Source organism: Silurus aristotelis (genome assembly GCF_946808225.1).
Source record: "Silurus aristotelis genome assembly, chromosome: 1".
NCBI classification, from domain to species: Eukaryota; Metazoa; Chordata; class Actinopteri; order Siluriformes; family Siluridae; genus Silurus; species Silurus aristotelis.
The window spans coordinates 15086561-15100136 of NC_139574.1; the positions used below are offsets into that span (position 1 = coordinate 15086561).

The 13576-nt window shown below is 38.0% G+C and overlaps 1 protein-coding gene across 6 annotated transcripts in view; it reads left to right on the forward strand.

The window, feature by feature from the left end:
• col6a4a (collagen, type VI, alpha 4a) overlaps positions 1 to 13576 on the forward strand; it is a 37868-nt gene that overhangs the window by 4539 nt on the left and 19753 nt on the right. For 5 of the 6 annotated variants that reach the window (XM_083543245.1, XM_083543247.1, XM_083543248.1 and 2 more), the window contains exons 2-8: positions 1194 to 1281; positions 1724 to 2332; positions 8287 to 8862; positions 8975 to 9586; positions 9911 to 10531; positions 10902 to 11462; positions 11594 to 12151. In XM_083543245.1, the coding sequence (XP_083399371.1) occupies positions 1206 to 1281; positions 1724 to 2332; positions 8287 to 8862; positions 8975 to 9586; positions 9911 to 10531; positions 10902 to 11462; positions 11594 to 12151 (3613 nt within the window). In that variant the 5' untranslated portion in view covers positions 1194 to 1205. The remainder of the gene's footprint in view (positions 1 to 1193; positions 1282 to 1723; positions 2333 to 8286; positions 8863 to 8974; positions 9587 to 9910; positions 10532 to 10901; positions 11463 to 11593; positions 12152 to 13576) is intronic. The other variant, XM_083543250.1, reaches the window with a different exon arrangement.

The following is a 13576-nucleotide window of genomic DNA, read 5'->3' on the forward strand; positions in this document are numbered from 1 at the left end:
TGCTTAAATTCTGTTCAGCACTTTGGCCAACAGCTTTTGTTTTTAAATGTGCTTTATAAATAAATTTGACTTGAAGTCAGGTATGTCAGAGAAGTATGTGAGAGTAGAGAGAAGAGTGGCAGGAGTGATTTGTGATAAAAGGATATCTGCAAGAGTGAAAGGGAAAGTTTTTAGAACTGTGGTGAGTAGTGCTATGTTGTATGTTTTAGAGACAGTGGCATTGAGTAAAAGGCAGGAGGTAGCAGAGCTGAAGATGCTGAGATATTCATTAGTAGAGTGGTAGAGGTAGAGTGACGAGGATTAGTTTATTAGAGGGACAGCGTGTGTAGAATTGTGGAGGTAAGGTGAGGGAGGCGAGATTGAGATAGTTTGGAAATGTGCATAGGAGGAATATGAAGAATAGGGGTAGAAGAATGCTGAGGATGGAGCTGCCAGGAAGGAGGAAAAGAGGAAAAGGGACATGCAGGTAGTTGGTTTGAGAGAGGCAGGTATAGAGGGATGATTCGCTGTGGTGACCATTAACGGGAGCAGCCCAAAGAAGAAGAATAAGTAAATGCATGAATATGTATCTGTATGGATGTTCGTAATAAAGTGACCAGTAAATGTACAACATGTTGTGCTTTGTTCATATTTTCCCACCTTTTTTTTTTACAAAAGCATCTCTGTTCTATTTAGTTTGTAATTTATAGATATTTTTAAAAAAGAAATTAGAAGCAGAAAGGTCAAAGTGATATCAAATATATAGGAGAGAGACATTTACACCAACCAGGCATAACATGCCTAATATTGTGTTGTCCTCTTTTGCTGCCAAAACAGTCATGACCGATCAAACAGTAACAGCAGTAACTTCTTCAGCAATTTGAGATAAAGGAGCTCATCTGTTGTATTGGACCACGCAGGCAAGACTTTTGGTCACTCTCAAATTAGCGCTTGTCCACCTGCCCACTGCCACAACAATTAACATAGTTTTCCTGAACTTGTTATCAATCTGAGGTTAAGGTGAAGGGGATTTTTTAGTATGCTTTTTGAATAGAGTTTACCCTCATGCTGCCTCAAATGAAATTCAGCATGTATTCATTTCCAACTTGCCAGATATTCAGTGTGAATTGTGTTTCATGTTCTGGGCTGGGCTTTTTGGCATGCTGTGCAAATTATATAAATATATTTGTTGTTATTTTTCATCTCCCTATTAGATTACTGAGGCCATGGGAAAAATAAAAGGACTGCTGCCACTCATTATTTTGGCATCAGGTTTTCTTGTAAGCAGTGCACAGAAAACAGGTACGTACAGTTATTAGCATCTTAATTTACTTATTAAAACAATGTAAATAAGAAACAGATAAAGTAAAAAGTCAATTAAGTCAATATTAATCTCTCCCACACTGTCTTGTGTTGTCTGTCTGCAATGTTTTTTGTCTGCACTGTTTGCACTAGCCTGCACTTTATGTGGCAAGGACACTTACTTTAGTCCCTTGCTCTGTGTTCTGTTATGTAGCTTTATTTTGTGTGATGTAGCTTTATGTTGTTTAATGTAGCACCAGGGTTCTGGAGGAACGTGTCTCATTTCAATGTGTACTGCATCAGCTACACATGGTAAAAATGACAATAAAAGCTTTTGGACTTGACTCTTGACTTGAATGTTTAAATGGCCTTAACAGTGCAAACCACTTTTATTTACAAACAATTATACTGTATAAGTGACCTGGATAATTTCCTTTGCCAGTATGCACAGAGGAAGCATTAGCTGATATCGTCCTCCTGGTTGATGGTTCTTGGAGTATTGGCAATGAAAACTTCCAGAAGATCCGTGATTTCCTCTTCAATTTGTTGAACAGTTTTGATGTTAGTCCTGATAAGGTGCAAATTGGCCTAGTGCAGTATAGTAACTCACCCCACACAGAGTTCTACCTTAACAGCTTTGATACCAAGCAGAAGATTCTTGACTACATCGCAAAACTTTCATACCGAGGCGGTGGCACCAAGACTGGATTAGGGTTAAACTTCTTGCTGACACAGCACTTTGTAAAAGAAGCAGGAAGTCGTGCTGGAGATGGTGTGCCTCAAATTGCTGTGGTTATCACAGATGGACAATCACAGGACAATGTGGAGGTGCATGCACAGGACCTGAAGCAGAAGGGAATCATACTTTATGCCATTGGTATTAAAGATGCTGATATGGAGCAGCTGAAAGAAATCGCTACTCAGCCACATGAGCAGCACATCTATGGCGTATCTGATTTCACAGCTTTGGAAGGAATCTCACAAAGTTTTATTCAAGTTCTCTGTAAAACAGTGGAAGAATCCAAACGCCAGGTGTCTCAGATACCACAAGGTAAAGTAAAAATTTGTTATAATTTCAGTTAAGATTATTATTAATAAGTAGTGACAGGTGGCAGTTATTACAGATATTGTTTAACTTACCGTCACCGTGCATCTAATCACCTGTATCCGTCTGTGTGAGCTCGCCGAGTTCAGAGTTCTAATCAACTCAAGTCAATTTAAGCTTTACTGTCATTCTTTTACTTACACAGAATACAAAAGAACGAAATGTCGTGACTACGGATCAAAGTGCCTGGACAGTGAACAGTAAGAGTAAACTTTAGACATAAATAAATAGATTAAAGATTAAACATAGCAGAGTTAAGGTGCGATAAATATGAGTTAGAGGTAATAAATGAGTGTACGTAAATAAGTGCAATTGCACAGTCAGAGGTGACCATGTGAAAGTGTGTGCAATATTCAGTGTGCATATTTTAGCAGAATGAAAGGATGTCTACAGTAAACAGTTAAAGTTCCTGAGTGCAGATGTCTGCAGATGTGCTACAATGTCCAGTGTGCATTTTTAATGCACAGTAAAGTGGTTGAGTGCAAGTGTGCGTTAATGTCAATGTAGTGACCATTAATGTCCAAAGTGCACAGTTAAGGAGAACGAAGCAAGGTCATGGGTGGCACCAGAGTGTTTAGGACTCTGACAGCTTGGAGGAAGAAGCTGTTGCAGAACCTTGTATTGTGGGTCCTGATGCTTCTGATCCTCTTGCTTGATGGCCTTGAGCAGACTGTTGGAGGGGTAAGAGGGATCCTTTACAATGGTAGAGGGTCTGTGTACGTAGTGTGTATCAAAGATGCTCTCCACAGTTCCTCTGTAGAAGGTGGTAAGAATGGGTGGTGGGATGCTGGCTCTCTTCAGCCTACTTAGAAAGTAAAGTCATTGTTGAACCTTTTTTTACAGTGCAGTTAGTGTTGGTAGTCCAGGTGAGGTCATCAGAGATGTGTACACCAAGAAAATTGGTACTACTGACTCTCTCCACTACTGAGCCACTGATAAGCAGGGGAGGGTGTTCACCTGACCCTTACCTGAAGTCTACAACAACCTTGTTTTGTCTACGTTAAGTGACAGTTTCTTGTTGTGACACCAGTTCACTAGTTGTTCCACCAAACTTGACGATCAGTTTGGATACTGTCTTTGCGGTGCAGTCGTGTGTGAGCAGCAGTGGGCTGAGCACCAAGCCTTAGTGGGCACTTGTGCTCAATGTGATTTTGCTTGATGTTCTGCTGCCGATGCACACTGACTGTGGTCTCTCTGTCAGAAAGTATAGAATCCAGTTGCAGAGTGGAGTGTTGAGCCCAGTAGGGAGTTTCCTAACCAGTTGCTGGAGGAAAATTGTATTGGATGCTGAGCTGAACAAACAAACAGCATTCTGACACATGTGTCCTTTCTGTCCGGATGTGAAAGGACAGATTGCAGGGTGTAGGAGATAGCATTATCAGTAGAGTGGTTAAAACGGAATGCAAATTAGAATGGTCCAGTGGGGTGGGCAGAGTGGGTTGAGTATGCCAAAGCACTTGATCATAATGGAAGTCAGTGCTACGGGGCAGTAATCATTTAGATACCTAACTGTTGAGTTATTCAGCATTGGATGATAGAGATCTTTTTGATACTCACATGGACCACAACCTGGCTCATAGAGATGTTAAAGATGTCCATTAGAACACCTGCCAGCTGATAAGCACAGTCCCTGAGCAATCTCCCTGGTATGTTATCCAGGCTTGCAGATTTCCATGGGTTGACTCTGGATAGTGTCCTCCTCATGTCAGCTGTAGCCAGATGAAGCACCTGCTCCTCAGGGTTGGTGTGGACTTGCATGCTTGTGTGTTGTTCAGAGCTTTAAATTGTGTGTAGAAGTGATTTAACAAGTCAGGGAGGTGGGGGTCACCACAGTGTTATATCGCTTAAGCACATTTTCTATCCATATTGTTAAAAAAAAAATGCATTTTGTAATCTCTAATCAAGACTAATTCCTAATCAATTATTAATTATTGATCTAAGAATGATTTGGTTAACTTAATATGTGTAGGTTCATGAATATCTGTACTAATCCATAGTGTTGAAATTTCTTAGAGTTTAACTTAATAAAAGTAATACCAGTTTTCTTAATAAAATATTTGTTTTATATAGAAGAAATTTAGCCCAATGATCGCAATGAACAAATAATCTTTCTAGTACATGGGTGCTACCAAAAAGGCACCTCTCCAACAACTGAAGCTTTTAAGTAAAAGAGAAATACTTAATTCTAAAGAAAGAAAGAAAGAGTTTTATACAGTGACAGATTTTGAGCAATCACTGATCTAAAAATAAATTTTCTTTTACCATTCTAAATTTCCACTTTTGCTATCTATCTATCTATCTATCTATCTATCTATCTATCTATCTATCTATCTATCTATCTATCTATCTATCTATCTATCTATCTATCTATCTATCTATCTATCTATCTATCTATTTATATATAGTACATATATGAAGTACACCATGAAGTTATGGGAAAGAGCAGTGGAAGTATAAAGAAGGTCAGAAGGAGTTGCATTATGTATTTGTGGATTTAGAGAAAGCGTACAACAGGGTGCCGTGAGAGGAGTTGTGGTATTGTATGACAAAGTCAGGTGTGTCAGAGAAGTATGTGAGGGTGGTGCATGACATGTATGAGGACAGTGTGACAGCAGTAAAGTGTGCAGTAGGAACGACAGACTGGTTCAAGGTGAAGGTTGGACTGCAACGTCTCTAAACCCTTTGCTGTTTGCAGTGGTGATGGACAGGTTGAGGGACGAGGTTAGACAGGAGTCTCCCTGGACTATGATGTTTGCGGATGATATTGTGATTTGTGGTGAGAGTAGGGAGCAGGTTGAGAAGAGCCTGGAGAGGTGGAGGTACATGCTGGAGAGAAGGGGAATGAAAGTCAGTAGGGTTAAGACAAGTACATATGTGTGAATGAGAGGGAACGCAGTGGAGTGGTGCGGTTGCAGGGAGAAGAGGTGGAGAAGGTGAAAGGAGTTCAGGTACCTGGGGTCAACAGTGCAAAGTAATGAAGAGTGTGTTAGAGAAGTGAAGAAAAGAGTGCAGGCAGGGTGGAATAGGTGGAGAAGAGTGGCAGGAGTGATTTGTGATAAGATGGTATTTGCAAGAGTGAAAGGGAAAGTTTATATGACCATGGTGGGACCTGCTATGTTGTATGGTTTAGAGACAGTAGCATTGAGTAAAAGACAGGAGGTGGAGCTGGAGGTAGCAGAGCTGAAGATGTTGAGATTTTTGTTGGAAGTGACGAGGATGAACAGGATTAGAAATGAGTTTATTAGAGGGACAGCCCATATAGAATGTTTTGGTGACAAAGTGAGGGAGGCGAGATTGAGATGGTTTGGACATGTGCAGAGAAGGGACATGAGTTATATTGGTAGAAGAATGCTGAGGATGGAGCCACCAGGAAGGAGGAAAAAAAGAAGGCCAAGGAGGAGGTTTATGGATGTGGTGAGGGAAGACATGCAGGTAGTTGGTGTGAAAGAGGCAGATGTAGAGGACAGGGTGGTATGGAGACGGATGATCCACTGTGGCGACCCTTAATGGAAGCAGCTAAAAGAAGAAGAAGAAGACTACTGGACATGGTGGTTCCAGTAATTCATGCTCTTGAACAGGCTGTGCACAGCAAACTGTTTGCAGGCTTTTTTGTGAGCCAGCTTCAGAAAAGGTTTAAGATCCTCCGGACACTTACTTCATGGCGCGCACTTCCAGGTTGCCGGCTATCTTGTCCTTTTTTACATGCCACCCAGTATTTAAGGACATCAAAGACATTAATTCACAGCCAGATTATCTCACTGGCTCCCTAAGTGTCTTAGGACTGTTTTAGGACTGTGTTGTGGGATTTGTAGCGGGTGTTAATAAGTTACTGCCTTATTTTTCCCTGCCTATAATTTTATAAAAGGTTGCTTTATTTGAACTCTGCTTGCATCCGGCATTTTGCATCCACGCTAAAAAACCACCGGGCATGAAAAACGCACTTCACCTGTGTTCTGAGTTGCACGGCATCGGGATAAAAAAGCTTCACCGATGGTGATTTTTAAAAGCACGATGATGCCAAAAGAAAAAATCCAGGGAGAAATAGTTGTGAAAGGAAGGAGGAAGACAGAGAACAATGACTTTCTTGGTAGGCTACTGTTTAGATACAAGCCGTGTAACAGACACTGTCTTTCATTAAAGCCTGTGTAAAGTTCATTAGTTTCAGTGTAGGAACCTGCAGATTATAGACAGGTGCGGCTTATTTATGTTCAAAATAAAAATCTTTGTAAAATTCAGTGGGTGCGGATTATATTTGGATGCGCCTAATATTCCGGAAATTACGGGAAATATAACTTATAAACTACAAATATTTTTGCCAACATGCTTAATCATTTTAAACTCATATGTTAATGTAAAAATAAGAGTATTTATTCACAGCCTTGGGCAAAACCTATAAAGGCTGTCAGGTCTCACGCATTTATTTATATTTTTTGGATTTGCACATCTTTTTTTTCAGCCTTCTACAGTAAAAAACTTCCAAATTAATGAAGGAGTTTGATATAATTTTAGATTTTATACATTTTCTAAATGTAATAAGTGCAATAGAATGCACACATGTATCCCCAAAGTTTATTTGTAAAAAATGATCAACATCTAAATAATTTATTTTTTAATCATTACTGCTATCCACTTTTACAGCAAATAATATTTATAGTTTTATTCAGTAAAAGCTTCACATTATTAAAGAGATTACTTTCTAAGATTTTTAATGTGCTCCACGTCATCAGCAAGATTATATGGAGGCTTTTGGGTTGTTTTTTAGGGAAATTGTTTGCCATTTATGGGAGTTTGAGGCTGTTTCTTTATGCAAATGTGTGTGGTCTTGTATGAGTAGTACAGTTTGCAGCATATGAGATTTATCAATGTCCACTCTGTACAGCTGAGCACACAGTTGTGATAAATACTGATATCTTTATGTGAATGGATGGTTCATGCTCACAAATATGTAACTTGTTTAAATAAGACCCCTGGTGGCACCAGACTTCTGTTTTCACAGCGATTTATCTCAGTGTGTACCTGGAAACACTTAACTTTTAAGAATGGTTATATAACCAGGCTCAGATCTAAGTCTGGACACAATTAGATGACTCAGGTGTATGCCTTTTAACATCTTGACGTATTCATTGATTTAGCCCTAGGTGAACTACAATTACAATCTAATGGTGAATCTCAAGAAAAACAAACAGGATGCATTTGATTATTTTTTGTTTTTTTGTTTGTTTGTTTGTTTGTTTGTTTGTTTGCTTGTTTGCTTGCTTGCTTGTTTGTTTGTTTGTTTGTTTGCTTGTTTGTTTGTTTGTTTGCTATAAATAAAAATTGTAAACATTTTTTTAAATGTATGCATCTGTACAATAGTCATTCACCTGATTTTACACATCAGACACTATCTGTGAAATTAAAACAACACCTTTTTTAATCTGATGAGTAGTGAGGACAATAGAAGATGTCACAGCTATAACAAAATGAAATGAATAAAAATTCAATCAAATGTTTGATGTACTCTAGACTTGACAAGAATTAGACTTGTCTAATTATACAAGTCCACTTGCAACTTTGCTGTAGCACATACTGTTATTGCAAATTATGCAACTTAATGTAGCTATCACAATGCATTACAATCATTACATTTACATTTATTTATTATGCTCAACATGTAAATATGTGCACTGTCATCTAGAAATTAAACCTTAACAGTGCCATCTGTGGCCAGGCACAACGCTGACTATGCTTTCTGGGTGGAAAGGATATCATACAGTGTGGGCACATTGTAATGTTTACATTACTAAACTGTTAAATTAATTTAATAAATTAATTAAATTCAATTAATTAATTAAATTAATACAAATTATGGTATTAATTTAACTAAACAATGTGTTATGTACTTGTGTTTTTCTTTCTAGGATGCAAGGCTGACATTGTGTTTCTAGTGGATAGCTCTAGTAGTATTGGTGATGCAGACTTTCAGAAGGTAAAAACGTTCCTGCAGACATTCATAGGGGGTCTTGATGTTAAGCCTGATAAAGTCAGAGTAGGACTCGCACAGTTTAGCAATGACCCTAAACAAGAGTTCCTGTTGGCGGAATATGCGGACAAGAATGACCTGCTGGATAAAGTAGAGAAACTCACCTACCTAAAAGGAGGCACTGAAACGGGAAAAGCTCTCACTTTTATCCAAAATAATTACTTCACAGAGGCAGGAGGCAGTCGGATCAATCAGAGTGTGCCTCAGATTGCTGTAGTGATCACAGATGGTGAGTCTGCTGATACAATGGACATTCCAGCCATGGAGTTACGGAGGAAGGGTGTGTTAATTTTCACCATAGGGGTTGGTGAGGCCAGCATTAAAGACTTGCAGTCCATTGCTAACAAACCACATCAGCGTTTTGTACTCAGTTTCACTGACTATGAGGAGCTGCTAAAGGCAACCACAAGCACATTAGAAAAAGTGTGTATTTCTGTGGAGGCCCAGCAGCAAGGTAATGTTACTATACCTTTCCAATCATTTTCCATTTTAATAATACATTATAATTTAGCAGTCCATCAATACTGAAATTTGTTATTTCACTGTAACTCTGTTATCTCTTTTAGCTCTTGCGCCGAAGTTTGCAGATGTGTTTGTGTTGGTGGACAGCTCAGTTGAGCAGACACAAAAGGTGACACAGTTGCTAATTCGACTAGTTAACCAACTTAGCGTGGCGAGTCTGTCTAATCGGCTGGCTTTGGCTCAGTTTGGTGAAAATGTTTCAGTGGAATTTCTTTTTAATGCTTACAAAACTAAAAATGAAGCACTCACACTTATCCGCAAATTCCAACTAAAAGGCTCTGGGCAGAAGCGCAATCTTGGAAAAGCGATGGACTATGTTCGCACTCGCCTCCTCAATACTGCAGCAGGTAGCCGAATTGCTAAAGGTTATAAGCAGTACCTGCTGGTGGTAAGCAAAGGAGAATCAGATGACAATATACTTAGAGCAGTTCGTGCATTAAAGGATGAGGAAGTGACTCTTATTAATTATGACTTCAGCAAAGAAATTTCCATTGCATTTTCACCTGTTGCACCCGGAACACCTGGACCACGTGGCCATTCTCCACAGACAGTACCTCACACACATGCTATTCCTGCAAAAAACAAAAATTTTATTGAAATAACAAATGATGTGAAGACTGTCATTGGAACAACGGAAATGGTGACAGTAACTGGAGGTCGGTAAATCTTTATTTTTAAAATTGCATCTTATAGCACTTTAGAAAATGTCAGAATGTAAAATTGTCAGAATCCATATTTCATCATTGTTATTGAAATCTTAAAAGATTGAACAGACATATAAAAAGTTACACATTACAATCTCTGGTTTAATATTAGACTATTTACACTGTTTATTCTTACACAGCAATGCAAAAGTATTCTAAAAAGATCTGTGCATATTTGTAAACATTAATATCCTGTAATTAATATATTTATGAAACATTAACTAGATTTACAGTAAAATTATATATATATATGTTTCTCTTTTTTTTGCACCACAGACTGCAAGGCAGCTGAATTGGCAGATATAGTGTTTATTGTGGATGTGTCCGACAGCATATCTGGTTTAAACTTCAAACTGGTCCGTGACTTTCTCCACCGCATTATAAATGGCTTGAACGTTAATCGCACTGACAGTGTACGAGTGGGAATGGTGTTGTACAGTGACACACCCACAGCTGAATTCTACCTAAACACTTTTGATTACAAAGATGACATCCTGCAGTACATTCAACTTTTGCCCTTTAGAGGTGGAAAATCTAATACTAGCAAGGCTCTGAAATTTGCAAGAGAGAAAATCTTCACCAAAGAGACAGGCAGTCGGCGTGACTTTGGAGTGCAGCAGATTGCTGTAGTTATAACAGAGGGGGACTCCTTGGATAATGTCACAGTTCAGGCTACAGAACTAAGGCGCAGTGGAGTCCAGGTCTATGCCTTAGGAGTCACTAAATATAATGTGGAACAGCTGAAAGAGATTGCATCTTATCCTTCCTCGAGGTTTGTGTTTAGTGTGGAAAATTTCGCCAAGCTTAATACAATGGAAAAAATGCTGAGGAAGACTCTGTGTAACAATGTTGTTCGTTCATCGGTTGACAAGTCCAGTAGATACACTTTAAAGCAAGGTAAGACATTGTACTTTCATCCAGATAAATCATAATATGTAATCCACTCAATTTTCTTTGGTTTAAAACTAATTGCAGTGCTTTAGCTTAAAAAAATATTAAAGCCCAGTGAAAGGTAAAAAAGGAAGTAGGTAAAAAAAAAAAATAACAATAAATTTACACAGCTTAGATTTGTTAAGTTACAAATGTGTTAAAACTCAACTCAAAATGTACATATCACAAAATGTTATTTGATTGAAAATTATAATAATCAAAATCAATGACTTTTGCATAACAGATGGGTTGGGTTCTACTATCAATGTTTTGCAACACTAAGAGTGTAAGAGTGTAATTACTTGTGTAATTACTATGCATTACTAAAATTTTCTAGGATGTATCCAGACAGAAGAAGCTGACATCTATTTCCTAATTGACCAATCTGGGAGCATTTTTCCATCAGACTTCCAGGACATGAAAAAGTTCATTCTTGAGTTTCTGCTTATGTTTAAAATTGGAACAAAACAGGTTCGTGTGGGTGTGGTGAAATTTGAAAGTAAGCCCACTCTAGAGTTTAAACTTGATAAGTATAGTGACAGAGCTTCTATTGAAAGAGCTGTGGACAGCATTCTGCAAATTGGTGGAGGCACACAGACAGGACAGGCTCTGTCTTTCATGAGCCCACTCTTTAAAGAGGCTGAACAGACTCGTGGTACTAAGGTTCAAGAGATTCTCATTGTTATTACTGATGGAAAGTCCCAGGATGAGGTGAAAAAGCCAGCAGCACAACTGAGATCACAAGGGGTGACCATTTATGCAATTGGAGTAAAAGAAGCAAATGAGCAAGAGCTGCTTGAGATAGCAGCGGACCCAAAGAGGATGCACTTCGTCACCAACTTTGATGCACTGAAACCCATCAAGAATGAAATTATTACTGATATTTGTGCAGAAGAAGGTAAGGATCTCAAATTTGCATTTAATTATATTAAAAATAACATTTTAAATTAAAATATATATTGCTTTGTTAAAAGTGTTTTAAAAAGCCCTGTATTGTATTAGGTTTAAAATATTTTTTTTATTTTATAGCTTGCAAGAACATGTTGGCAGATGTCATATTTTTGGTTGATGGGTCAGGGAGCATCGACCCTGTGGACTTTTTAAAGATGAAAAAATTTATAAATGACATAATTTCCAAGTCTATAATCAACAAGGATAGTGTACAGGTTGGAGTGGTACAGTTTAGTTCAAACGCAAAGGTGGAATTTGCCCTCAACAAATTTTCGGACAAAAATGAAATGCAACAAGCCGTTAATGATATGCAGCAGATGAATGCTGGCACTATGACTGGAAATGCACTCTACTTTGTGTCAAAGTATTTTAATGCAAAAGAAGGGGGCCGTCCCAACACTCCGCAGATTCTCATTGTAATCACGGATGGGGAATCTCAGGATGAAGTTGCTCTGGACGCAGAAGACCTCAGAAAAAAGGGCATTACAATATACTCTATAGGTGTTCTTAATGCAAACAGCACCCAATTGCAAGAAATCAGTGGAAATCAGAACAATGTTTATATGGAAAGAGATTTTGATGCCCTGAATCTCCTAGATAAAGATCTCTTGCTTAAGATCTGCACTTCTGTTAATGGTGAGCCATCTAATACAATTTCACATAGTCACTCATAGTTTATATCAGGGGTCACCGAACTTTTTGACACAGAGAGCTACCTCTTGGGTACCGACTAATGTGAAGGGCTACCAGTTTTAAACATACTTCTGAAATAACAATTTTGCTCAATTTACTTTAAATTATATGTTATTATTAATAATTAATGATATTTTCTAGATCAGGGGTGCCAAACTCAATTGCACAGGGGGCCAAAACTCAAAGCACTCTTTAGGTTGCGGGCCGAACAGGATAAACATTTATTAAACACACTAAAAAAATTTTTTTTTAACATAAATATGAATAAAAACAGACCAGAATATTATTCCAGAATAAATCAACTTAAACTTTAAATAAATAGCTCTCCATAAAAATATCTCCTGTCAAAATTATACAAGTTAGAAATATAAACATGCTGCGAAAAAACCCTGAACAAATAAATAAAAATTGTGCTTTTAAGAAATTGTTAAAATAACAACAAATCAAAACAATCAGATTTATTTTCTTTTATGCCATTTGTAAAACAATAATCTTAAATATTTTGCTCTCCATAAAAATATCTCCTGTCAGACACCAGACGTCTCACACCTTCATCATGCAGCTCTTCAGAAACTCTCCCTCGGTAAATAACCGGCTGATGTGCCTCTGATTTCTCCTCTGTTTTCACACCAGCTTCACTTTGTGATTTTGATCTGGTAAAAAATGTCTGCTGAAATGTCAGATTCTTCTTTAACTCTTCTACTTTCTGTATCTTCTGCTCTGCATTTAGGTTTTTCAGCTTCTCCTGATGTTTTGTCTCATTGTTCCATGTTAGATTCGATTTCTTAATTACAGCCACATTCACTCCACAAATAACACACACGTGTTTACCGGCAGTGTCAGTAAACATCTACTCAGGATCCCAATGGTTTTAAAGGGCTCTGTTTTCAGAATCAACTTTTCTCTTCGCCATTGTGAGGGGCTTCACAATAACAATAAATCGCCGGGACATTAATAACAATAATAATAGATCTTTATAAAATCATCTCGCAGGCTGGATATAATTGTACATCGGGCCAGATTTGACACTGAGTTTGACACCCCTGATCTATGTGAAGACACTGATTATGTTAATGATTTCTCACAATAATTATCAACAATGATTTAACAAGGTAGAAAACAGATATTTTTAGAAACGGCCCGCAGGCGACTCGTGGTCCTTGCGGGTGAACTGGTGCCCGCGGGCACCACGTTGGTGACCCCTGGTTTATATTACCCTTCTATAAAAATAATAAAATAAATAATAATAAAAAAAAACTTATGTGCTAAAGTGCTAAACAGCACTTATTAAAATGTTTTTTGTTTTTATAAAAATTTGCATGTAAGATTGCGCTATATATTGCTCTGTATCGTTCATGTTTATTTATT